The sequence below is a fragment of the Hypomesus nipponensis genome, chromosome 11, assembly GCF_054491055.1.
Source record: "Hypomesus nipponensis isolate SF chromosome 11, ASM5449105v1, whole genome shotgun sequence".
NCBI lineage: Eukaryota > Metazoa > Chordata > Actinopteri > Osmeriformes > Osmeridae > Hypomesus > Hypomesus nipponensis.
The window spans coordinates 14,250,204-14,274,485 of NC_140371.1; the positions used below are offsets into that span (position 1 = coordinate 14,250,204).

Consider the following 24,282-nt stretch of genomic DNA (forward strand, 5'->3'; position numbering starts at 1 on the left):
TGTGTGCATTGTTTTTTATATGTCTAATGAGTGGCATCTGTCTCTGGGAATCAATTATTTTCCCATCAGTTCACATAGTGTCCTGCAGGGGTCAGTGTGCCAGTCAGTCAGTGGGTTTTTCCGCAGGATTGAATAGAGGTAGTATGTAGTACCAGCACATATGGATCTGATATAGAGGCCAGATAGCAGTAGACGCTATGGAGCCATCCCTCCAACAGGGCAGGAAGTGTGTGGTGTATGTCTGTCTGCCCTTGGTCTGTTCATACCCACTGCGTGAGAGAGGGAGGGGGAGTGTGTGCGTGAGCGAGAAAGTGTTTTGGGTTTTAGATGGGGTGGGGGGAGGTCGTGATGTAGGAACAGACTGAGATGATTCATTTGATACTCGACTTCTAATTGAGACAAGCTCACATTCTTGTTTCATGCGGCCAACCAAAATAACGGCATAAGAGTTGAGAGCGAAGGTGAGTTTCAGTTCTTCTTCCTTCACAGCAGACTTTTATTTGGATTCACATCCATATCCATTGAATACTGATTAACCTTTTATATTCATAAACAATTCTATTTAAGTGTGAAATTGGGAGCTTGTGAATTAACGGAACTGTGAAAATAATAATAATTCCTTTATTTAATTATTGAATCACTGTCTCACTACTCTTTTCAGCTGTCCGTGGTTCACCCTCTTGTAGACTTACAGCTTACTTATTGAAAGTTCAAAGGTTCAAACAGAACATGGTTTATGAGCCTACCTTTGCCCTGTGGTGCCGTGCGTCATGACTGGTATGTTTAAAAGAAGTCTGTGTGTCAGATCCACATACACTCCAAGACTCAACAAACACAATCACAATGTTCAGGTAAGATCATACTTCTTCGATTTGATTATACTAGTCTGACTGAATTGTATCTGGGTACAAATGAGTTCTGTTGGACAGGAAGGTTCCCGCTTTGACATACAGGAAACATTTGTCAACATGTTTACAGGTTATCACTGTTGGTTTGTACCTCTCTACTATTGTATGGAATCACAGCAAAGCCATTCAAACCGTCTGTAAGTACAACACATAAAAGTTATTCTAATCTTATAATAACCATGTTTACATGTTTTGATCTTGGTGTGTCAACCTAACCATTTCTCTATGTTTACCTGACTGTGGTGCTGACAGGGTAAAGTGGCCGATACAGCATTCCAGGAAACTCTGATGTGAGTCATCTGTTTTCAGAGTAATAAACATCGATGAACATGGATCTGATAATGACGATATACTCAAAAGTCATGATCAAACTGAGTCATTGAGTCAGTTGAGTCAAAACTGAGTCACATACAATGTGTTTGATATGTCTGGGATCCCCTTTTCCACTTCCCCTCTTCTTCTCCCAGGGACATGACTGAAGGGAAGATGCCTTTGGGACTGAGAGAGGTGGAGCCTCCAGAGGACATGGATGTCACTGATTATTACATTAAACCCAACATGGCCATCTGGAAGAACGTGAGAGGCAATGGACAGGAGGAGAAATACTTGGAGGCCGAAAAGGACAGTGACGATCTCTACCACCCCTCCATGGAACAGAGCCAGATGGCAGATGTCCTCAGAGCCTGGCCCCAGCCAGAGGACACCTTCTCCTGGGTGAATGTCCAGGCAGAACCCCTGGAGGACGGAGACAACCTCGAGTACTACCAGGAAGCAGAGGTAGATCAAGACGCCATGTCACACACATTCTCAGAGCAGGTGGACCCGAAGGAGCCTGAGGTAGACTGGGATGAGGTGTACCACCCTGGGACCAAGGAGGGGGGAGACGGAACATACCAAGTGGTTGTGCCTTTACAGGAAGAGCTCATTCCACAAGGTGGTGATTTCCATAGAGTTCACAATGTTCCAGAGGAAGATATGGATGACATTTATCATGGTGATAGGTCTGCACACACCCAGGTGGACCTCCTTCCACAGGAGGCAGAAGTCTGGGATCAAAGCAAGGTCATTAAGAACAAGCAACCGGAAGAGGACCGAGATGACGTCTACCATGCCGACCCTCCAGCATCAGTTCCTTACCACAAGGTGGCTGACACTCCAGTAGCTGCTCTGCTGCCTTATGACCAGGCAGTACAGAGGATGCACACCCAACCAGAGGAAGACCTGGATCACCTCTATCACCATTAACTGCCTTTGAGCTTCACCTTGATGTCTCACCCATCTCACACACTTCCAGGATGACAGCCCAACTGTTCAAATCAGTATTATTTTCTGTATGAACCAGTTTTTGAATGACGATGTCTTCCGGAACAATAAAGACACAGTAAAGCTAACACAGAAATGTCAACAATCCTTCTAACAGTGACCCTGCAGGTTTCAGTAAGTCAAATTTAAGACCCTTTTAGGACACTTTAAGACCATAAAGATTGACATTTGAGACCGACCAAAAAAATATTCAAATCAAAGATATTATTAATTTAATCTACAGATAAAGCCATCACAATAGTAACCTAATTGAATTTCATTCAGGACTAAGTACTAGGGGTGGGGAAAGAAATTCAGTCTTCTAGCGATTCACATTTTTTGTATTTTTATGTAATCATATATTGAATCGCAATTTGATTAAAAATCGTGACCCAAAGAATTTAATCATGAGGTACCAAAATATTCCTTCCCCTAATAGACTGTAAGCTGTACATTTCTGTTTAATATTTATCCTTGTTGCAGAAATAAATGTCTATTCAAGAAAAGTCTACTTATTATCACTGTATTTTGTGAACGAGTTCTTAGAAATCTTTCGGCAAACTTTCACATGTTTTGTAAGTATGATCAGAAGGCAGAGTATTCTGTTTTATAACTTGGAAACAAAATGTACGTTGTTCTTTGGCATTTCATAGTGTCATAAGGGCAATTACAACCTCTTGTAGAAAGTAACTTTGCAGGAAACCTCTGTGGCTCAGTGGGTAAGCATGTGGACCATCAAGTCTATTGCCAAACATGGTACCCCTGGTTCAACTCTCGCACAAACCAATTGATAATTCATTTAACTGATATCAGTTAAGTAATATGTCACATCTCAGTATGTGAAAGGGGGACCCTGTGGTGTAGTGGGTTGAGAACAAGAGCCTAAACCACAACAACCTGGGTTCAAATCCAGCACAGAGCATAGTGCAAAACACATCTGTGGGCCCAGATCCCTGTAACCACAGCACACTCCCTGACTGCCCAGATCCTGTCTTCCAACTGTCTTTCCAGGTACCACAACTGTCCCACCAGGAAAGGACCAACCAAGAGTCTAAAAAGAAATTTACCATTTCTCAGTTTTATTCATAAGTCAAGTTTTATTTATAAGTCCAAGAGCAAAAATTTAGTTGTTAGAAGATCCTTCAGCCAGATTTGAACACACAATCCCTCACTCAGTAGTCCACATCCTTATCAGGGATCAGAACAATCTCCACCCAACATTTAAATTTGACTTTGAACTATCTAGTTGTAACAACCTGCAGAGTTGGGGTGTCAGAAAACCAGAAGAACGCAGGTCTCCCCTGTTAGCTCACTGGGTTAGTGTGCATGCTCTTTCAGATATGCTGAGGCAACCTTTTTTAGACCTGACTAAATGAAATTTAAGACCAGATGAAAATCTGTTTTGTAAGAAGTTTTAAGGCCTTACAATTAAAGTTCAGAAATTCCGCAGGAACCCTGTTCTAAACATACTTGCACACTTTTAAGTCCCTAAGCCACAAACACAAGGAGAATCGTGCTTTTGAAATGCCCTTATTAATTAATTGTTTAGAAGTGACCCAGTAAACAGAACAATTTACAGTAAGTGTAAATTATGTAGTTGATATGATTTACAAAAACTGCAATTTTTTGAAGTTGATATTACTTAAATTACAATGATTTGCATAAATTGTGCAATTTGTAAATACTTGTGTAATTGTGTAAGTTATGTAATTCACAAACAAGGGGAAAATTCAAACTGAAAAAATAAATATATATATAGCAATACAAATTGAATAGCATTACAAACAGAATTCAAAAATGTTTATTTACAAGCTGTATATCTATGTATGAATTACTGATATACTATGCAAGTGTGTGCGTGTGTGTCTGTCACTGCAGTAACTCAGCAGGGATGACCCCCTTCTTCAGTATCAGGTTCCCATACAGAGCCGTCTCCCTGTCAATAGAACCAAACAACCAACACTTACACAGTGGGGGTTGTGAAAACACACAATAACTAGCACCAAGCACAGAGCAGCACACACAGTGATACCGGATATGAAGTTATGCAGTAGACCAAGACCTCCTAAAGCTGGTACATCTTACCCCGTAGCCACAACAGCAAAGGCTTTCTTTGCCCGTTCATAGAAGGCAAACCTCTCCACCTTTTCCAGAGGAGCCTGTGTATAAATACAAATACACACTGAGCAGAGAAGTCAATCAGTATACACCTGGGCCCAAAACCAGCATCTGAGATTTGGTCCAACCAGAAGTGTACATCATAGATCTGGGGCATTTTGAAATTCGGAGCAGGACAATATTTAAATTAATGTTTATTTTGCTCTGAGGTCCAAACATCAGGTTTCTCCTATGTAGTTCCAGCCATGCCTGTACCCCTGGTGTTTTAGGTCTCTCACTTGCAGTTGTTAAGTATGTGTGAGTGTACAGTATTTGTTTCAGTGTGTGTGTGTGTGAATACCACCTTCCTCTCACCTGTGACCCTGCCTCAGATAGAAGCTGTGTGAAGGTGTCCCATACAGGAACAGCCAGACCTTTCAGTTTGTCACTTGCCACAAGCTCCATCACAGCAGCCTACAACAACACAACCTCATTTCAAAAGGAGCTCCCCATACAGTAGTAGAAAACTGAAAATAAATATATTATCATATTGACACAATGTTTGCATCCAGAATGAATCCAGCGTTTCTCATTGTGTTGAGAGAAACAGCTGTAAGTCACTTGTTTGACCTACCGGACTGTGGGTGTATGTATCCAAGGGAAATAACTTCAAAATGGCAGCCAAAAGCTCTGGGACCTGTAAACCTGCAGGACAGATGAACGAAAATGTGATACCTGATAAGTGGTTTGAATCATGGCAGAAATGGCTATGGAAATAATTGTTGGTAAAACATTTACAAACCATCAGCTCGAATCTCAGTGGGACCACAGGCACAAACAGAGGAAGTAGGAAAGTTTGCATCAGCAAGAACTGAAGGAGAAGTTTAATGACAAAGTTATCAACCTGCCTCTAGTTTGAACGTGGATTAATGCTGTTAAGTTTGATTGTTGACCCCCATTTATAATTTTAGGTATCTTCACGGAATGGTAAATATTATGCTACTGAAATGCATCTTATGTATTTTACTTTTTGTGTCGCTGTTTAATCACATTAGTGCTGAAAGTGACATGGCATAACGCGAAGCACGTTTGTTAGTTTCAAAATGTGATAGCTTTTAGCAGAGCTGGAGAAGATAAACAGCAAGAACAATCTCGGCAAATGTATCCCGGCTGAACAGAGCCAGTCAAAAAAATCTTAAGAAACATACCCAGTTCATCTCCATGGCCCATTTTTGCTAGAGCATAAATCAATTCTGGAGATAAAATATGGGGAATTCCTTTCAAAACAACCATGGCTACAACCTCACCTCAGTTTATCTCAGCACACGGACGCAGTGCAAGAGTCAATAAGGAAGTGAGTCACGGGATCCGGTACGCAGCTTGATTGGTCGAACAAAGATAGCCCACACCTCACGCTCCTGTCTGCACACCAGACAAAGTCGCACCGGGCTGTGAGTACTGAGTGAATAGATGAGAATAAAATAGAATTTACTTTACTGCAATAGGAAACATTAGTAAATAATTCATTTGCACTTATGAGCTTTTTCATAAAATGTAGGCCTAAGTTTTTCTTGTCAGTTCATGACAAAATACATTTACAGAAACTACTACTAAAATGTTAAAGTAAACTACAATAATTGCATCTTCGTATTTTAAGTTATTACAATAACTTGAATGTGTTTATTCTGTGCGTAATGCGTACATAATAGGCTGCTCCGCTCTTTTTCATGTATAACTTTCTTTGAAAACCTACTGGATGGGTACACTTATTAGCCTAATAGCAAACACCTGAATTCAAATAATTATGTTTTGGGAGTTTATATGCTAAATATATAGACTGTAGACTCATTCGAAAACAGCCATAAGTTGAGGGACTGCAATGGGACTGTGATTGTCTTAGGATAGCCTATCTGCACTGTCGCCTAATCTCAACTAGTCCACCATCCCACACGCTTGTCATCATTAGGCTAACTTTTCATTTTATTTATTCTTCACTCAGTCTATGCTCTGCTTCGAATCATGCATCTGTTTCAAACTGAGCGCTGGAATCTGACCAGTCGTTTACTAAACAACCCTCCAGACTTATTACATTAGTTCAGCAGAGGATATTTAGGCCTATGTTGTTTCTGACACCCTCGGGTGGGCAAAATTCAAAGCAAAAACTTCTGAACGTGTTATTCCGACACGGCCATCGGTGCCAAGAATGCGAGATAATGAAAATATTTGTCAGATGAAAACCATTCCACCCTCCAGCCGCGTTTCATCTGAACCACGGCAACCTTCAACCGGACCGCGAAACGCCGAGGAAACTTCTGCATGGCTATCAGATATATCTTGCTCTGTATAAGCATGAGATCTGCATGAAAAAGCTTTTAGAGAGGGACCCAAAGCATCTCGCATAAATAAAGCTCGAGTCCGTGGTAAAGAATAACAGACCGAACGTGCAGCTGCTACTAATGTAGAGGTTGACTCTTTTTTTGTCTTCCTCTTTTTCTCTCTCCAGATCAGGTTGTAATTTAGAGGAAATTTCTATTAGCGTGGTGTGAATGGGTGTGTGGAGGCATCGCAGCTGGGAGAGGACAGAGAGGAGAGAGAGACGGACGGAGACTGATGGGTAGAAGAAAAGGGCCTTCGCTGGAGCCAAGCCTGTCTGTTGGTTTGAAAGCTCTTTTCTCTTTCTGTGGACTCATGCTGCTCCCTCTTTAGTTCAGCTTCTTTAAATGAGTTTATCACGCTATGAGGGACTGCACTGCCAAAATGTAACGTTTTGCCCTCATTGTCTGCAAGGAGAGCCTCAATTGGGTCTACATTTATTATTTTGACCTTTCGGTAGCAGGGGAGAGACTTCAAAGGGGTGCTTCTTTTCGACTTTCTCTGCAAACCTTTGTGCGTCCCTGCGGTGTAAGGAGACGAGTTTTCTCTCTCCTTTTATACGTTTTGTTCCAGGGGCTGACAAGAAAGCAAGCTCCAGGGGAATATTGAATGAAAATAAAAATCAATTAGGCCACGGCCTTGTGAAGATATGGGGCGCCGTCGTGTGAAGAAACCGAGATCAGAGACGTAAAGTGCCTTCAGATGATCGGAGAGTGACTAAAGAAAGTGCCCCATAATCAAATCTGTTCTGGTGTTTTCGTTACGTTTGAAGTGGAATGGTGCAAGTTTTTTGTTTTTGGTTAAATTGTTTAATTAAATAGGCTAGATGAATATTCAGACATAATACTTCAACACAACAGCCTGATTTATTTCAAACTGTCGTAACAGGTTAATAGTTTTCATCACGATAGCCAATTTAAAGCGAACTAGGCAGGCCTATCTATTAGGCCTATGTATTAGGCCTATCTATTAGGCCTATAAGTAAAACAAAACATAACAATTAACCTACTTTTCCGTTAAGATCCACTAATAGTAGTTTGTTAATAATGCTAAAATATTATACTGGGGCAACGGCAGGTGGTCTATGAATGGAAAAGATACTCGTCACAAGCAAACATTTGCAAATATCCCAAATTGTTAGGCTATACCCAAAACTGTTTTACATTATGCAAGGCATATAATTCAAATGGTCGCTATAGACTAATTTACAATGAATAGAACATTTTTTTTCAGATTAATCCGGGAATCCATTTGAACGTTCCTGGAAAAAGAAAGAAAGAAATGTTCCAAACAAATCAAAAGATTTGCCTTAATTTATGTGATTTAAATGTAGGCTATTTGGCTATTTCGGCAATGGAAAGACATTTGGAATTTCAATAAATTCGATAGCAAATGCTATTTTTTAACATAGCCTACAGTTCATATCAGATGTGGCACAAGTTACAAATTTTACGCTACTTCAAACAAATGACAACATTAAAATATAAAGTCCAACAGAGACGGCCACAGTTTCGTCCTCATCCATCGGCAACCTAGGTGTTTCTATTTGTAATTTGTCTCTCTTATGCTCTTATGTTTCTTCCCATTGGCATTATTTGCTTTTCACAATGTATGCTTCATGTTTTGGCTACCCGCAATGTGTTTGGGGCTATCTCGTTGTTTATGATCATTGACATACTGTCACTGCAGTTTTACAAAAGTGTGCGTTTACTAAATGAATAAATGTAATGGTAAATGTTCTTAATGGCTGTAAAACATTTTATTGCTTTTAAATTAGATTGTTCTCTCCATAAATGCACATTTTAAAAGGTAATTTCAACGCTGAAAATTATGAATTTCAAATAGGGCCTAACAGTTAGGTCGTGTCTCATTTTGCAACTTGGAGAAATTTTAACTATGGTGTATTTGCCTCGCCTACTGGTGAAAGATAGAACTGTCACTTCGTACACAGAGGCCTCTTCTGAACTTATTTGTGTGTGAAGTGGCCTGGCCTGCACACAAGTCCATTAGTTATTTTCACTGCCACGTTTCGTCAAATGAGCATGAACCGTCGTCCATCTTACAACACTTGGGTACAGTTACTGATGAACTGCCACAAAGACCCACTTTAAGTAATCATCGCCATCATCAACCCAGATAATTTCTGTACCAGGTTATCACTGAACCTTCCATCTCCTATACATAGGAAACAGCAATTAGGTATAATTACTTTTAGACTAAGAGAATATGTCTTGCCATCTGTAACACTAAGCCTCTAAAATACAGACATGTCTCTATGCCTAATTGACTTGAAACATAATCCATCAAGATGGTAACAGATGGACAGGTAGACACCTTATAGCAAAAATAGGATATTATTGGAGTTTTCAAATGTTAAAAACCAATTTGGAATCCAACATCCGACAACCAGAAAAAAATGCATCCAATAGTATAATTTGATAGAGTAAAGCACAAATATGACAAGATCACGCACCTTGATCAAGCTTTATTTGCAAAATGTATAGGGAAAACGTGTTTATCTAGAAAATGTTGATATTCATTTGCAGTGAAAATCAAAGGCATGGTCATGTGTTAGTGGTCGGTATAACGCTTCCTGTTCCATCATTCATTTCGACAGGACTAATATTTTATGTAGACTACAAACTGTATTACTGTACGTAGTATAACTGTGTATGCACATAGCGTATAATCACACTACACTATGAAAAGGCATTACCACAGTCTAGCACTCAAACAGGGCACAATTCAAACTTCTCATCCATGTGAGTTCATTGTTGTTTCTTACAAGTGTGCAGGATTTATGCGGAAATCCAATCCATTTTGAGCGCAGAAATCGGGATCATTGGGAACTTTGCATAAACAGTACTCTGCATGTGGGGGTTCTGTTTAGCTCTACTGGTCCTGAAAGCTGGCCTTCCTCTTCTCCACGAATGCAGTCATACCCTCCTTGCGATCACCCTGAGAAAACAGACACACGTAGGCACGACACACCCACATTTAGACACAGGCCTTGATATGTAACAAACACAAAAATGGACACAGAGCCCCTTCGAAAAATGACACTGTTCAACTCACAGTAGCAAAGGTAGAGTGGAACAACCGTTTTTCTAAACGATTTCCCTCAGCCAGAGTCAATTCATAAGCTGCAACCAGAGAGAGAAAGACACGGTAAAACCAGTCCAGTATTAATAACGAATCGCGTTTTACACTATTCCTGACGACAACAAAAAAGGAGACACACCTGCGTTGACGGCCTCTTTGGCCATGGCAGAGATTATCTTGGAATTGCCAGCAATCTTTTCTCCGCATTTAACGGCTTCTGATACCAACTGGTCTACAGGATATATCTTACTCACCAGACCTGAGACACATACACACAGAATGAGCCATGAGTGGCCAATCTGAAATATTAGTTATACAAGGTTTGAAGTGAATATCTGAATTACCTGAATACCTGATGACTCGCCTCCTCTGTGAATGTGTGTGTGTGTGTGTGTACCTGATTGCTTTGCCTCTTGTGCATTTATCCTGTCTCCTGTTAATACCATCTCCATGGCCAAGGACTTCCCTACTGCACGGGTCAGTCGCTGAGTGCCACCCGCTCCTATACAGACAAACAGTCCATCAGTCAATACCACAGACAAGCTAACACAAAAAGAATGATGGGCTGACAGACAGGCCCTCATTTTTGACAGACAACATATGAAACAGAAGAGGAGTGGAAAAAAAAGAGAGATGGAGGAAAAGTTTGGAGATCATGGAAAGGGAGAGGATGATGAAGAGGAAGGGGATGGAGAGGAAGAGGCGCACCAGGGATGGTTCCCAGCAGAATCTCCGGCTGGCCAAACTGAGCCTTCTCTCCAGCATAAATGATGTCACACATCATGGCTAGTTCACAACCCCCACCCAGCTGCAGAGGGATGGACGTAAAGAGGGAGAGAGGGGGAGGGAGAGAGACTTATGCATACAACAAAGTTCCAGGAGAAAATTACAACACACACACTGATCTACGTTTTCTCTCAAGCACAAATGGATTAAAGAGTAAGATACTCACTGCAAATCCGTTGACAGCTGCAATGACTGGCTTCCTAGCCGTGGACACTCTGTTCCAGTGGGCCAGGAAGTTACCGCTGTAACACTCCTGGAATGTTCGGTTTTGCATCTCCTTGATGTCTGCCCCCGCTGAAGACGCACATTGATGATGACACATTTATTAAATTGTAATTCTGGTCGCTGGCACTCCAACTTTCATTTATGGTAAGATTCGCATCTACTCAGATGAGATTTGAAGGTCATAGACATATCTTTAAGCCTACTTATGCAAATCCCCCCCCCCCCCCCACACACACACACACACACACACCCCTCACCTGCAAAGGCTCTCTCACTCCCAGTGATGACAATGGCTCCCACCTGCCCATCAGACTCAAAGGCATCCAACGCACGCCCCAACTCCAGCATCAGACCGTCACACAGAGCGTTTAGAGCCTTGGGCCGGTTCAGCTGAATAAACCCAACATCTTCCTTCTCCCCGCGCTTCTCCACTACAATGTATTCATACTGACCACCTGTAAGACACACACATATAACTGTTAAGCACCTTGAAAGGGTTCAAAAACTGACAGTAAGTGAGGGTGTCTCAACAATAGGCTGACCTGTGGCACATAAAAAACACTGCTATCACAATCTTTGCTTTATGGGACACAAGCTTTGTGTCCTTGAAAAGATACGGAATAATTCAGTAGGGTAAAGGCTAAAAATGTTGCAGGTACAATACATTTTTGTGGATGAACTTCCGTTCTTAAATATAAATCATCAAATATTATTCTCACGGTTAGATCGACCACGTTCCTGCGCAAATCCAGCAGCACTGGATTGATAGCCTTGTTTAATAGTGCAGCTAGTCTAGTTACTAGATAGTTAGCAAGCTAACGTGCAGAATCCAAGCTAGCCTAGTCATTTTACCAGTGACAAACTAGAAATCTGTAGCTTGCATAGGCTGTCACTAATAAAGTATTTTTTAAGCAGTAACATATAATAAACTATGACTGGCAGGTTATGACGCTGATCACTCGGTGTCGTGGCAACTTTGGCTCACATGCTGCAATTTGCAAACAAGTTCCATGACATTGTGGAATTGGAAAGGGCAATGTAGATTTCCTCCACAGTAGGAGTTAATTGACAATGTATCATATACGTACCTACGCTGTACTGCCGTGCAACCGAGAGACTTGCAGTGAGTGACCTAGCTGGTATCAAGAGACGGGCAGCGGTTCTGCAGAACACAGCCATGACTGCGAGGACGAAGTTGTGCTACACTGCTAGCTAGCCAACAGAGACACCAAACGCACGAGTTCTCACTGCTTGATCGCGCGATATTTGACATTACAAGGCAACAAGAGGAAAATAAAGGTGCGATTATGTGCGCGTCTCTGCCGGCACAAAATAAAACAATTTCTTTATGTGAGTTGGAAATTTGTCTGGATTGATAATTTATATATATATATATATATATATATATATATATATATATATATATATATATATATATATATATCCTAAATAAAGAATGCACAAGGTGCTCCATATATCTTATAACCTAATCTGCAAATGCAAATCGGCCTGGAGCATAGATTTTTTTTTAGATCTGCTTTTAATGTGTAAAAATGCTGTGATTTTATATGATGTACTTGTTTTATGTTTATTTTAACCATGTAAAGTGACTTTGAGTATCTTGAAAAGCGCTATATAAATAAAATGTATTATTATTATTATTAAAATAGGCTAAAGATAAAGATAGGCTAATGATAAATTCAGGATAATAAACATTTCACAAATTGCACAACATTTGATCCCAGACCGAAAAGAAAACCTGTTTACAATTCTCTAGCACACAAGGAAATTCAAAGTCAAAGGTAGTGTTTACTTCCACAGGTTCCTGTATGCCCACAGGAGTGAAGCCTTGATGGAGCACATCAGCCACAGAGACAAACCCTGCCAGTCAATCCAGAGCGTACCACCCTTTCATTGGGAAGCAATCCGAGGAAGTGGTTCTTATTAAATACCTTGACAATTAATCTTTTCAAATAAGTGAGGAGAGTAGTCACAGACAGACTCGTGTACGTTCTTCTGTCACCCCATGAGCGTGTCAAGGGGTGCGAGCATCTAAATAGGCTACTGCAAAGAAAGGAATGAACGTCCTCGTTCAAGCACACTGATGTTTTGAGCACGGATATGATACATTATTCAGAATTAGGGTATCGAGAGCATCTGCAAAGCTAAGGAATATTCGACTGACACAACAAGGTAAGATTTATTTGCTAAACCTGATAGAGAAATAATGCAAGTTGGTTAAGATTTAGTCTACCTATGGTCTCGATAGCTGCAGTAATTGTTCGGCAAAGGCAAAAGCGTATGCTACCGATGAAAATCATAATTGAAAATAAATCTGAATCCATCATCACGGTTTTTGAGAAAGCATGTTTATCGTACAAGATTATAGCTCACTAAATGTAGTGCTTGTATGATTATATGGTCTGGTGAATATCGCTCATGCTCACAGTTTTTTTTATATAATGGGATATTTATGTAATTTGCTAGCCTATATCTTCACGATTCCTCATTTTGTGGCGAAGCTATGGTTTTTTAGATGGCCTACAAATGTTTCCTAAGCATAAAGCCAGAATCCAGTGTCCTCTGTGTTGTGCTCTGTTTATATTGACCTACTTAACACGATTAGCATTCTTAACACTGTCCGTTCTATTATTTATTTCCTTTTCAAATAGTGCCTAGTGCTTGTCTTTTTGATCAGCGACGGAGATAGTTATTACTGACAAGATCTTGGGTTTGAACTTCCACAAAACAGATCGATAGGCTATCGTCAGGTGAGAGCTAGATGACACTGTGGGGGAATAAATAGAACAGGCGCATAAATCATGATCATTTTCTATTGTCATTCATTTAGGTATTGATGACGGGAACGATGCGAGTATTAGCCACGTGCTGGACGTTTCTTCTGATCACTTCGTTCATAACTGAGTCCGTGCTTGCCAAGGGCGGCCGCGGAGGCGCACGGGGGTCTGCACGAGGCACAGCTCGCGGTGGAACTGGGGGGCATTACCGAAGTGGAAGTTATGGAGGCACACGCTCGCGGTTTAGGGCGGCAGGGCGCAGCTCCCCAGTGCGCGTTGCAGCTGCAGCAGCAGCCGGTGCAGCGGTCGCACTATCGGCAGATAACTGGTATGCATCTGCCTTCCGCAACAATAAAGTGGACGACAGCTCTGAGTACGAAGGGGACTATTACAACAGGACAAACTACTTTAATGCGCAAACATCAAAAGCCACTCACGACGAACCCTTGTTTACTCAAATCTTATCTGTCTTTATAACTATAATTTTGCCTAAATATGGACATATCTGGGAGAGTATGGGCTAGCTTAGATAAATGAAATGTCTGGATTAAGTATTCTAGATTGTTGGTATAGTGTTCTTGACCTAACCTGCATATAAAGCCATGGCTCCCCATGGCCTGAAGGTTGAAGTTAGAAAAGGGAAGAAACAACCCCCCCCCACACACACACACAAGTATGACTGACATTGTCAATATCACTTGTCTATAACAGACCCTACACCACTGTCAAATCCTTAATGTCTGTAAAGCTTTACTACCATGTATGCATATATAATTGCCAACAAAACATAGTGCCAGCAAACTCATATTAGACACTGTAACAGTTGTGAATAGGTAATATTTGTCAATAATTGAAGATTTGTCTGTTTAGTACAGGAATGGCTTTTATACATATGTTGTTTACAATGTATTTATCCATTGATGGTTTGGCTGTGTTATGTAACTACAGTATGAACTACTAAAAGAGTGTTTTGCTCATATCCTTAATAGATGACCTCAGTGATGATGTTGGAACCAGTTTGGTACTGTGCCTATGGTAAATGTGACTGTCTTCGTGACTTGACCACTCATCTCCTGCACTGTTTAGTCAACACTGTATTCCAAATGACTTATTTTATACTGCACTACTGATATATCCGTAATTTTGTACCACAGTATATTATCCCCATGGCTTCTATAATATTTTCTGTTTGTCTCCATGACCTTTACAGGTCGGAAAATCACAATTTCTAAATGATGACTTTTCCAGGTTTTCCATGTTATGGGGAAGCCCTATATATTATGCTGCAAATATTACTATAAACAAAACTGTGTAAACAAGACACTGTACTGTACATAAAAATACAGCATTTATTATTGTCACCCTGTCTTTGTGGTAATAAACATATCTCATGTACACAGATGTTATGAGAAGTCTGAGATTTCGAGACAAGATCATCTCAAACAGCATTTCTATGATAAAGAAAAGTGTGTTAAACTGTGGTTGACACCTTTTGAATCCTCTTCCTTTCTTCACCAACCTGAGGAGAGGTGGCTTTGTCTCTGTACCGTGTGACTAAGGTTTGATCCAAACAGCAAACCCTGAGAGTTGACTGCACATTGTGTTGTAAAAACCGTGTTCAATCTCTGTTGCTGTTGCAGGGGTCAGTCGGGGAGAAGTCTGTTTGGGGTCAGTCTAGCATGACTCGTCCCAGCTCACCCTTCCTGAAGGTCCTGATGAAGTCATAGGCTGCAGCCGTGTAGTTGGGGATTGTGATAGTGATGTTACCTATAGTGATGAGGAATACAAAACACAAACTAGATCAGTCCACCAGTGTTTGGTTAAGGGACATAATAAAACTCCCAAGTTTGTCATTCTCTATAGTAATGAGTGGAAACAATATACAAACGGAGCAGTGATGAACACTAGTTCTACTGGAGTCAACATTGGAGGGACAAAAAATATTTGTAAATTATATTTTCGGACAGCATGCGTGATTACGGCCTTGGGTCTTACCCACTCCAGTGAGGGCTTTAACCCGCTGAGTCTTGCCCAGCTTCACAGCAATACGTTTGAGGACCTGCTGGATGTCATCACTCGGCTCACTTAGGTCATACTTCTCCACATACCTGCACAACACAGACACACTTTACTGTATAGGGACGTGTAAGGCAAAGATGATCAAATGCACATTATGGAGATAAAAAAAAGTATTGTACCCAAACTTCTCTAGCCGGTTTAGAGAATACAGTAAATAGTCAGCGATGACGTCTTCTCCTACTAGATGGTCCAATATTGTCCCTGAGATAGAGAGATAGAATGTACCGAGTAATAGAAGAATCTCACAGTAGCTCCTGTATGTAGTAATACCTTGTATACTGCTGTATCATGATATGAAGACAAGACCAGTTTGGGTGTCAATTTTGTGCATATTTCATAATAGGCCTGGAACATACTGGCCAGTAATCAAGCTTTAGAACAGTAGGTGTCATTGCAGTACCATATGAGTTCTAGACTCACCACAAAGTGCCAGCTTCATTCCAGTCTCCAGACTCTGGATCCGGGGAGGCAGGACTCCAGGTGTGTCCAGTAGGTGGATGATTGGTCTTTCACACACCTGGAAAAAGGCACAAACCTTGTGAAGGAAACTATGAATATGATGATACATACTGTTTACAGCTGTTACAGTCACACCAACCTGTATTTTAGTGAGGACTGCCTTGGTTATACCTGGCTCCCCTCCCACTTTTGACGCTTTACCTGAAGGCAGAATAGTTAGGACAGGGCTGAACTCAAACCACAAATCTATGTAAGGCCAAACTCAAAGATCTCCTGAAAGGAGGCAAAATTATAAGTACCTTTTTTAAGATGCATCCTCCTCAGTGCATTGATTAGTGATGACTTCCCGACATTTGGTACTCCAATCACCATCAAGCAATAATTACTATCCTGAATGCAATAAAACATTTTCTTGTATCACTCACAATGAGGGGATAAACCATGCGTCTTTATTAGACAATACAAAATATATATATATTGTTCCATTGCAGAAGGTCATAGCACAAGGAAGTAGACAGAAACTCACAGTGAAAGTATAAAAGGTCTATTGAACAAATGTATTTTAAATTTTTGCAGACCCCCAGGGGGCCTAATAAAATATTTTTTACTGCAGATAACGAAAAAGTTGTATAACCCTTATATGAGACTAAATCATGTTGTCATTGCACTTTCAATGACCAACATCAATCAACGTAATCGTTTAAATAATAAATCACTGGTAGGGTTGTTTGCTCACCTCCTCTCTGTGGAAACGTGGACGACTCTCAATCAATTCAGTCACGACAGGAACCAACTGTAACAATACACAGTTACATATATTAATTTGTCCTGAATCTCTCCTCTTTTGCATCTGTTTCTTTCACTCAGAAACTTACCTTTTTTATGTTCTCATCTCTCTGCTTGAAGCAGTCAGTGAATAGGACATTTTTGACCCCATCTCTCTCCAGTTGCTTCAGGATACTCTACATAATCAACCACAATAACATATTCAATGGTGCACAGCATTTCAGTTATCTGGAATCTTATTCAACCAAATAGTGTTTCAGGTGTTGCAAGATTGGTGGCCAGTACCTGCTTACTGGACAGGTCTGTAAGGTCCATCTTGTTGAGCACCAACAGGTGGGGTCTGACATCCAGACTCTCCTGGAACAGAGGGTTTCTGCCTGAAAATGGGATGTGCTCCAGTTAAGGACATTTGCCACCAAAGGAGTGTACCACACTTTTAAGTCTTAACTGTGTAGCCAGCCGGGGGTCATTAAAGGATATTCTGGCGTCATGTATTTCAACGATGCAATCCACGTTCTTCACATTGGCTCTCATCTGCTTGATTCCTGAAGGAAAATTTGATGACAGCACCAGGTCGTTAGCTAGCCTTTTCCATATGAACGCAATCAGATAACCATGTATTAAACATTTTCATCTTTCCAAACATCATAACATACATGATGCAAAAATAATGAAGCAGTTGCTGGTGCCAACGGTACAGTAGCTAGACCATGTTAACAAACCTTTTGCCATATGACCTGGGAACCAATGTGCCACCTCCCGCTCTCCAAAGTCAAAGACGGTTCGGAACTTCGCAGCATTGCGGAGTGCTAAATGGAGTTTCATTGCAGGTATATTTAGGTTAAACAACAGGTCTTTTCAGCTATTGTCATTGGCAGATCGTACCTTAGCCATTATGTCTATGGTTAAAACTACCTTGTGAAGCCAACCTCGATAAAGAATCTAATTTCCGGTAGCATACTTCAAATTACTTCAAAATAAAAGTCAACATATTCATGTGCTAACGTATCAGAAGGCAGTTTTTATCTGATTCTTTTGTTTTTTTTGTTATACACCGTATGCACATGTTATTGTATGCTATGGTTCCCAATATATATCATAAATCTCTCAATGTTTACACTTTTTACAATCGTTCTACATTAACTACGATAAATTGTTCCTTTTAGTCCACCATGTTTCGGCAAATCGCGGGTCAAGCTCTTATTCTGAGAGCATTTTCGCAAAACCGGAAATATTATTGGAGGAAGCAAGTTTCGGTTTCCCGTAAGAAGTATTGTTGTGTTACACAATTTATATGCCGACTTAAAAACGCAACACTGAATAAAATAATTGACCCAAGCACCCAACCCGCCAGCTCCTCAGCTTGAAAGCAAAGTCAAAGGAGAATCATTAATAAACATGGAATAATAAATTATCCAAATGCGGGTAACATGGGTGATAGCAAGGTCTTTGTAAATAAAGTTACAATAACAAAAAATATAAACACAAATGTATTTAATTACAAAGGGCCTATATGTCAATTCCTTAAAACTGCTATCTGGTGGTTGTTGTGGGGCTTTCGTGAACTCTGCCGACATCAAACGGGATTGATGTATTGTTGCGTCACAATGTACAACACTCCAATACATAGATGTCATCTGAGAAATCAGATCATTTGCGATTTGACATTCAGCGTTTTAAAAGGTAAGAAAAATAGCTCCTTTAAAAAAATTGTAAACCTGGTTCTTGGCTCAATTGAATCATATCATTTTCTTGAATCAAAAAGGATAATATACAAAGGTATGGATGATTAGTTGAAGCCATAAGTGCAATTGTCTCATTGTTCAACAGACTTATAAAACTTGTCAATTCAACTGGACAACATTTTTTTCACAGATAAGTGCATAAAACCAACATCGTCCGTGCCTAATTGAAGATCATGAGACAACTCGGCCTGAAAAGGGCTGATCCAATGTCCAACTGTGCTCCACGGCGTTCTGGAAGACTGCCCCGAGAGAGCGAAGAAGACGGTGGTGCTCCGGTCTTCTTCTCAAGGCACTCTGCCCTCCCAAAGCTGACGGTTGTCCCCCGGGCTCCCTCACTTTCTGATGTCGACACCGACGGGTTCATCATGGCAACCCGTCAAGCAAAGCCTATGCGGCACCTCCTGGCCCCGATCCAGACTAGACGTCCTACTCTTCTGTCTGATCTTCATCCCAACAACCCTGAAAATATACCTCCACGACCTGGCAACCCAGTGCCTACTTCTAAGCCGGTTCAGCCTGGGTGCCAGCCCAGCAAGTCTCACCTGGTTCAGAAGGAGCTGGACCTGGCTGGAGCGCCTGCCAGAGAGGTGAAACCCGGTCCCAAGAACCCCAATCCCTTAGTGCACCGAGTCCCCCTGCTGGCCAGGAGGGCTGAGATGAACAAGCCCAAGGTGGTTCCTGTCTGTGAACCAGCACCTCCCTGCCTATTTCCTGCCATTGCCAAGGGAAACGTGTCCCTGGTCAAGGCTAAGAAGCGGAAGAAGGCGAAGAAAGCCCAGACATCCAGCCTGGGCCCGTCAGGTGCCTTCCATCAACGTAGGTTCATGCTAGAATAGGTCCAGCTGGGACTGTTCCCTCTCCTCTCACCCTCCATCCCCACCCTTTTTTCATGCAACAAGGAAACATATTTGAACTGGAGCACAGCACCAATGAGCAGGACAAGTTAGCCTCTCTGGACCCAGAGAACAAGACCAGAGATCTAGACCTGACCACCCTGCTGCTAGATAACACTGTGCTTCCTGCCCCGCCCTACGACCCAGCCCTGATACCATCCGCCTGCACTGGTGGACACCAATAACTTGTGCCATTACGTTTATTACCTGACTTTAATGAAGCAAATAATATGTTACACAATGACATACTTCTGACTGAATAGTAAAAGCATGTTGGCATCAACACAAAATAAAGATGTTTGATTTTACCATGGGTTTTTTATTAGTTCCCTCTCTATCACATCTAAGGAATATCTGTCAATTTCATGATCCATACTTGTTAGCATATGCAAGAGGACCATCAATAGCGAAATCTAAGTAGAAAGACAGACTTTCTGTGCTGAACCCAACCATTACAGCACCAGGTTTGGCTGGTTGCAAATGGTACATGGAACCAGTTTGGTTGAACAGGAATTCTTTTTAATATACAAAACCTTCTCAGGTCCTTTGAGGCAGGCCCATGCTGAACGGATCTTATTAACAATCGGTTATGCCAGATGTTATCTTATTAGGTCGTCTGCTGGGGCACACAATCCATTCCACTGTTACTGCGTATACATTTATTATCACAGTTGCAAAGGAGAAGACATTACGTATTTATTAAAAATACTTGCAAAATATGAATGTACAACATTTTGTAAATTTGATTTTGATTGTTGAGAATCAATAAAATAATAAAACATTACCTATAAAGGTATGATTACTAATAAGCGTCCCAAGTGGCTTCAAATCAGTTTGATTTTAACAATCACTAAAATCATTATCATCCATCAAATCTTTCAGTCAACATCAGATCCGCTTCATGAGAAATATTCCTTAATTTCAACACTCTCTTTAGTATGTTTACATATTGTATTCCATTGGTACAATCATTTAATTCACATTTGGCTCCGATTCAAGACATGAGGCTCGAGACTGCTCTTCTTTCTTCAAAGCTTGGATTTCATTGGCTCAGACACGTTGGGGGAGGAGTAGTGTGAGATGAGCCTGTCTGCTTCCCGCCAGCCGCTGAGCAGTGCTCCATGGACGGTGGAGAAGAAGCAGGAATGGGTTGCCTCCCCTGCAAACATAACCTGCAGGGGCTAGGGATGACAGAACAGTAAACACACCATGCGGAGCTGGAGACAGATCCCCAAAGTCAAACATGGCTACCTATTCGTTATACTGTTTGGTACTTTATTATCATAGTGGTTTATGGACATTTACCTTTTGTGTGTGTTTGAGTGCATGTGTGTGTATACAGTGCCTGCACTGCACTCATGGACTGCACTGCATGTGTGTGTGTACCTGTGACTGCCGCCCCCTGGAGGGGAGGGGTTCTGCCAGGTTGTCTATGTCCTGGCCTGAGCAGCCTGTTGCGGTGTAGCTGTAGGAGCCACATGTCCAGGGGTCCTGAAACCACTGGGAGCGCAGAATCCTTCGTGGAGTGATGATGGGGTTCCCTACACACATACACACACGTAGACTTTGCCTTTTATTATCTTTATTGTCTTTAAAAGGGCAAAACCACCCTTGAAATAGTTTGAAAATACAAAAAGTTCATCTGCCACAATTACACACGTGACAACAGTTTCTCACGAACACGGGCGCAACTCGAACGCATTCACAAGTTCACATTAGACAGACAATGATGGTATTGTTAGTATGGATGGTATTGTTTACCTGTGAACTTGCGGATCAGGTGCGTGATGGAGTGCGTCACCTCTTGTTCAGTCAGAGTCTCCATGTACTCAGACTCGTGACCAGCTATCCAACCACAGAGCACATGCCCATACCTGAGGGCAGAACAGGACCAGGAAGGGAGGGGTGAGAGGACAGGGAGAGAGAGTGAGTGCAGAGATATGCACAGTGGAATACAGAAGCACAACACTATATGAGCAAGCACCTCATATTCCATACAGCACTATTACAGCGTGGGTCTGACTGACCTCTCAGTGGGCTTGAGCACAGTAAAGCCAAACAACTTCTTCATCCAGAACTTCTCCACATCTGACACCTGGTCAACCAGGTCCACCTTGACGCGAACATCAATGTAGTTACAGGTGTGCGTGTTTGTACAACAGCATCATTAGCATTAGCAGTGTGTCTTTGGACGTGTGTGTGTGCTTGCATGTATGTGTGTGTACTCACACACCTCGTCCTCCCACACCAGAAAGATGACCTCACAGTCGGCGTCCCACCAGGGAGACTCAAACTCCACAAAGATCTTGTTGTTGGTGCCAAAGCCCAGCCTCTGGACAGAGTGCTGCTTGTGGAGGGGGAGAGGGGGACTGAGTAGGGTGGCGTGGTGCTTTTTCAGGTACCCTGTCAGCATAGAGCAAAATAGAGTCGATGCCGCTGCACTCGTGCATATGCAACGGAACAATTAGGAACCATTTGCGGGAAAGTCCTAAAAAGGGTCCCCATCACGAGGCCACGAGATGCCCATTACAGACGTGTCGGTGAGCGTGAATGTATGGATGGATGTATGCATATCACCTACCGAGAGGAACAGTGACAATGACATGGTCAGCAGGGATCCTCTCCCCGTCCTGGCACTCCACCACCACGGGGGCCTGCCCCGTGTCCCCTGTCCTGTCCCAGTGAACACAGCGAACAGGTCGACTGTAGGACACTATACCACCAGGAAGCTCCTTCATCATGTTGTCGATCAGGCCGTCGTAGCCTCTGTGAGGAGAAAAACAGAAAGCAACATGACAAGTCCATTTTGTCCCAAAGACAGTGTGTCTACCATAGACCATGGTTGATAATGTACCTGAGTGTGTGTGTGTGTGTGTGCCCACCTGGGGAAGGTGCAGTCCAGGCCTGGCAGGGTCTTGTACAGTCCGAAGGCCCCCAGCCCCACCAGGTCCATGGAGTGTGTACCGCTTACACAGCACTCAGTCTTCAGCAGCGTGCTGACCATAGACAGACGCAGCGCCCTAGTGGACGCCTGCTCCCCCTGCCACTGCTTGGCTGCCTGCCTCGGCACCTAACACACACACACACACACACATTTGATTTCGGCATCGTTTTGATAAGACAAATAAACGGGGAGGGACAACGAAAGAGATAGAGAGGGAGGGGGGGTGACGGATGCACCTGTGCGCGTAGGAACTCTCCCACGCTGGCCCAGGTTTCTCCTCCCTGGGTGAAGTCTGTACTCTGCTCCAGCAGCTCTGCAAACAGGCTCACAGCGGGAGCCATGTCTTCCACGTCGAGCTTGCGCCCTAGGGCACAGGGGTACTCCTTCACAATCATTCATCTCACACCAGGATTTATCAAACCCAGGGGCAACAGCCGAAACAGGACATTCATGTAAAAAGAACTGCATTTTACCCAGAATTTACCAGAATTTAAAAAAGCCATGTTTGGTCTTGATCTGAATGTGAAAAAAAGCCTAGGAATGTTGTAGGCTATTAACATAAACCTTAAGTTCATGTTCAGTACTGGAGAGTGCAAACCTGAGCTGCTGAACCAATTGGGCACCCATGGGGGGTGTCCCCCGATGTCCATGGCCTGATTCTCAGGGGTTAGGGACTCAGGGTCCAGTAGGCCATACTGACGGGCCAGGCAGAACACTGGATTCTCCTCACATGGACCATGGATCCAGTTAGCTCCTACTTCTATTATGTTGTTACCTTAACAAAAAGAGAGAGAGAGATTGTTTTATTACTTGTGAGTGCATAGCGAGAGTTTTATTACATTTTATCATGAGCCAGATCTTGTTGTGCCAGAGCGCCAGATAGTGAGTGGGTGTTATTTTAACTGTTGGTTAGGGTGACTTTAAATTGCATCTGAATGGAACTACATGTAACTGTAACTGTATGTTTCGGTAGAACTAGTCAACTGGTAAATATGGTAACATTCGAAACGAATAGTAAGACTAATCTAAGCTCATTCAAAGTCCAATTTCAATGCACAAAATAAGAAATAAAAACGTAAAACAGCGCTGCTCATTTCATACGAACCAGAGCCATCCGTTACTCACCCATTCTCCCTGTGCGAATCCTTCCCCCGCTCCTCGCAGTAGCTTCGATGATACGCACTTTGCGAAAACCATTCTTAATTAGTTTTTGAGCTGCTCCAATACCTGATATTCCACATCCAATGATAACTATCCTGGAGTCTAAATTATGACTAAAAGCCATCCTAGCCTCACTTTTAAAAACAGGTCGCTGGTCCGATAAGAAACGGACACGGAGGAGCAACACGTTATGTCTTCCGCGTCATCTGGGCGCACTTCGGAACATCGTGGTAATGTTTCTGGTTCCGCAAGCTGAAGGATACTGCAGTGCAATGTTTTAATACTAGCATACTTTGGACAACTCTGTTTTGTTACAGCGATACAGTGATCATCACAAACTACAACCAGAAGAGGGCAGTGTGGGTGTAGGTGTGTGTGTGTGTGTGTGTGTGTGGTTACACGCTGGTGCAGCTGAGCTGAGCATGGTTGTTGCTGTTGAGAATCTGTGGGAAATGGGAACAGCCCCCCTCTCTCAGGATACCCTCATTGTACAACCATGGTGGGAACACACATACACACACAAGCACACACATATTAGCACACGTAAACACACACAGCAACGGTGCTCATGAGAACTGACTGACTGCAAGGGTCACTCACAGAACAATACTCAACTCTAGTCCA

At 42.2% G+C, this 24,282-nt stretch overlaps 6 protein-coding genes across 7 annotated transcripts; 2 read left to right on the forward strand and 4 right to left on the reverse strand.

Moving 5' to 3' along the window:
• Positions 1 to 354: 354 nt before the first annotated feature.
• Positions 355 to 2,719, forward strand: LOC146268252 (uncharacterized). Of its 2 annotated transcripts, XM_084710006.1 has the most exons (5): positions 362 to 461; positions 662 to 851; positions 979 to 1,045; positions 1,161 to 1,198; positions 1,376 to 2,719. In XM_084710006.1, the coding sequence occupies exons 2-5, from the start codon at positions 844 to 846 to the stop codon at positions 2,151 to 2,153; spliced, it is 891 nt and encodes a 296-aa protein (XP_084566132.1). In that variant the 5' UTR covers positions 362 to 461; positions 662 to 843; the 3' UTR covers positions 2,154 to 2,719. The 2 variants fall into 2 exon arrangements, with proteins under 2 accessions (XP_084566133.1, XP_084566132.1); XM_084710007.1 differs by having other exon boundaries at positions 355 to 851.
• Positions 2,720 to 3,995: 1,276 nt separating this feature from the next.
• On the reverse strand, positions 3,996 to 5,668 carry fuom (fucose mutarotase). The gene is made up of 6 exons (XM_084709964.1): positions 5,516 to 5,668; positions 5,110 to 5,178; positions 4,942 to 5,012; positions 4,683 to 4,781; positions 4,296 to 4,369; positions 3,996 to 4,146 (listed from the first exon to the last, which is right to left on the reverse strand). The coding sequence occupies exons 1-6, from the start codon at positions 5,598 to 5,600 to the stop codon at positions 4,080 to 4,082; spliced, it is 465 nt and encodes a 154-aa protein (XP_084566090.1). The 5' UTR covers positions 5,601 to 5,668; the 3' UTR covers positions 3,996 to 4,079.
• A 3,482-nt stretch (positions 5,669 to 9,150) lies between these two features.
• echs1 (enoyl CoA hydratase, short chain, 1, mitochondrial) lies at positions 9,151 to 12,040 on the reverse strand. The gene is made up of 8 exons (XM_084709687.1): positions 11,882 to 12,040; positions 11,051 to 11,248; positions 10,735 to 10,862; positions 10,491 to 10,590; positions 10,180 to 10,284; positions 9,922 to 10,041; positions 9,756 to 9,823; positions 9,151 to 9,638 (listed from the first exon to the last, which is right to left on the reverse strand). The coding sequence occupies exons 1-8, from the start codon at positions 11,970 to 11,972 to the stop codon at positions 9,573 to 9,575; spliced, it is 876 nt and encodes a 291-aa protein (XP_084565813.1). The 5' UTR covers positions 11,973 to 12,040; the 3' UTR covers positions 9,151 to 9,572.
• A 632-nt stretch (positions 12,041 to 12,672) lies between these two features.
• Positions 12,673 to 14,468, forward strand: sprn (shadow of prion protein). The gene is made up of 2 exons (XM_084667235.1): positions 12,673 to 12,986; positions 13,645 to 14,468. The coding sequence occupies exon 2, from the start codon at positions 13,651 to 13,653 to the stop codon at positions 14,113 to 14,115; it is 465 nt and encodes a 154-aa protein (XP_084523361.1). The 5' UTR covers positions 12,673 to 12,986; positions 13,645 to 13,650; the 3' UTR covers positions 14,116 to 14,468.
• Positions 14,469 to 14,917: 449 nt separating this feature from the next.
• mtg1 (mitochondrial ribosome-associated GTPase 1) lies at positions 14,918 to 17,862 on the reverse strand. The gene is made up of 11 exons (XM_084667234.1): positions 17,638 to 17,862; positions 17,394 to 17,460; positions 17,201 to 17,303; positions 17,005 to 17,091; positions 16,866 to 16,922; positions 16,429 to 16,519; positions 16,269 to 16,330; positions 16,091 to 16,187; positions 15,790 to 15,871; positions 15,587 to 15,699; positions 14,918 to 15,358 (listed from the first exon to the last, which is right to left on the reverse strand). Exons 1-11 carry the CDS (start codon positions 17,738 to 17,740, stop codon positions 15,261 to 15,263), a joined length of 960 nt encoding a protein of 319 aa, XP_084523360.1. The 5' UTR covers positions 17,741 to 17,862; the 3' UTR covers positions 14,918 to 15,260.
• A 2,373-nt stretch (positions 17,863 to 20,235) lies between these two features.
• paox (polyamine oxidase) lies at positions 20,236 to 23,939 on the reverse strand. The gene is made up of 10 exons (XM_084709323.1): positions 23,623 to 23,939; positions 23,096 to 23,272; positions 22,734 to 22,861; positions 22,436 to 22,623; positions 22,135 to 22,319; positions 21,787 to 21,956; positions 21,581 to 21,666; positions 21,315 to 21,427; positions 20,940 to 21,094; positions 20,236 to 20,734 (listed from the first exon to the last, which is right to left on the reverse strand). The coding sequence occupies exons 1-10, from the start codon at positions 23,780 to 23,782 to the stop codon at positions 20,582 to 20,584; spliced, it is 1,515 nt and encodes a 504-aa protein (XP_084565449.1). The 5' UTR covers positions 23,783 to 23,939; the 3' UTR covers positions 20,236 to 20,581.
• Between the last annotated feature and the right edge of the window lie 343 nt (positions 23,940 to 24,282).

What these genes read in the sequence shown, in the direction of transcription:
- paox (XM_084709323.1), bottom strand. Translation starts at nt 23,782, where the DNA reads ATGGCTTTTAGTCATAATTTAGACTCCAGGATAGTTATCATTGGATGT. An exon ending in CATTGTCACTGTTCCTCTCG is followed by an intron (nt 21,957 to 22,134) that starts GTAGGTGATATG and finishes CTATGCTGACAG; the next exon opens with GGTACCTGAAAAAGCACCAC. An exon ending in TTCTGGTGTGGGAGGACGAG is followed by an intron (nt 21,667 to 21,786) that starts GTGTGTGAGTAC and finishes GTTCGCGTCAAG; the next exon opens with GTGGACCTGGTTGACCAGGT.
- LOC146268252 (XM_084710007.1), top strand. An exon ending in CAAAGCCATTCAAACCGTCT is followed by an intron (nt 1,046 to 1,160) that starts GTAAGTACAACA and finishes TGGTGCTGACAG; the next exon opens with GGTAAAGTGGCCGATACAGC. An exon ending in GCATTCCAGGAAACTCTGAT is followed by an intron (nt 1,199 to 1,375) that starts GTGAGTCATCTG and finishes TTCTTCTCCCAG; the next exon opens with GGACATGACTGAAGGGAAGA.
- mtg1 (XM_084667234.1), bottom strand. Translation starts at nt 17,740, where the DNA reads ATGAAACTCCATTTAGCACTCCGCAATGCTGCGAAGTTCCGAACCGTC. An exon ending in GAAATACATGACGCCAGAAT is followed by an intron (nt 17,304 to 17,393) that starts ATCCTTTAATGA and finishes ACTGGAGCACAT; the next exon opens with CCCATTTTCAGGCAGAAACC. An exon ending in AACCGGCTAGAGAAGTTTGG is followed by an intron (nt 15,700 to 15,789) that starts GTACAATACTTT and finishes TGTGTTGTGCAG; the next exon opens with GTATGTGGAGAAGTATGACC.
- sprn (XM_084667235.1), top strand. Translation starts at nt 13,651, where the DNA reads ATGACGGGAACGATGCGAGTATTAGCCACGTGCTGGACGTTTCTTCTG.
- echs1 (XM_084709687.1), bottom strand. Translation starts at nt 11,972, where the DNA reads ATGGCTGTGTTCTGCAGAACCGCTGCCCGTCTCTTGATACCAGCTAGG. An exon ending in TCTGCTGGGAACCATCCCTG is followed by an intron (nt 10,285 to 10,490) that starts GTGCGCCTCTTC and finishes TTGTCTGTATAG; the next exon opens with GAGCGGGTGGCACTCAGCGA. An exon ending in ACAAGAGGCAAAGCAATCAG is followed by an intron (nt 10,042 to 10,179) that starts GTACACACACAC and finishes TATGTGTCTCAG; the next exon opens with GTCTGGTGAGTAAGATATAT.
- fuom (XM_084709964.1), bottom strand. Translation starts at nt 5,600, where the DNA reads ATGGTTGTTTTGAAAGGAATTCCCCATATTTTATCTCCAGAATTGATT. An exon ending in ATACATACACCCACAGTCCG is followed by an intron (nt 4,782 to 4,941) that starts GTAGGTCAAACA and finishes GTGTTGTTGTAG; the next exon opens with GCTGCTGTGATGGAGCTTGT. An exon ending in TATCTGAGGCAGGGTCACAG is followed by an intron (nt 4,370 to 4,682) that starts GTGAGAGGAAGG and finishes ATTTATACACAG; the next exon opens with GCTCCTCTGGAAAAGGTGGA.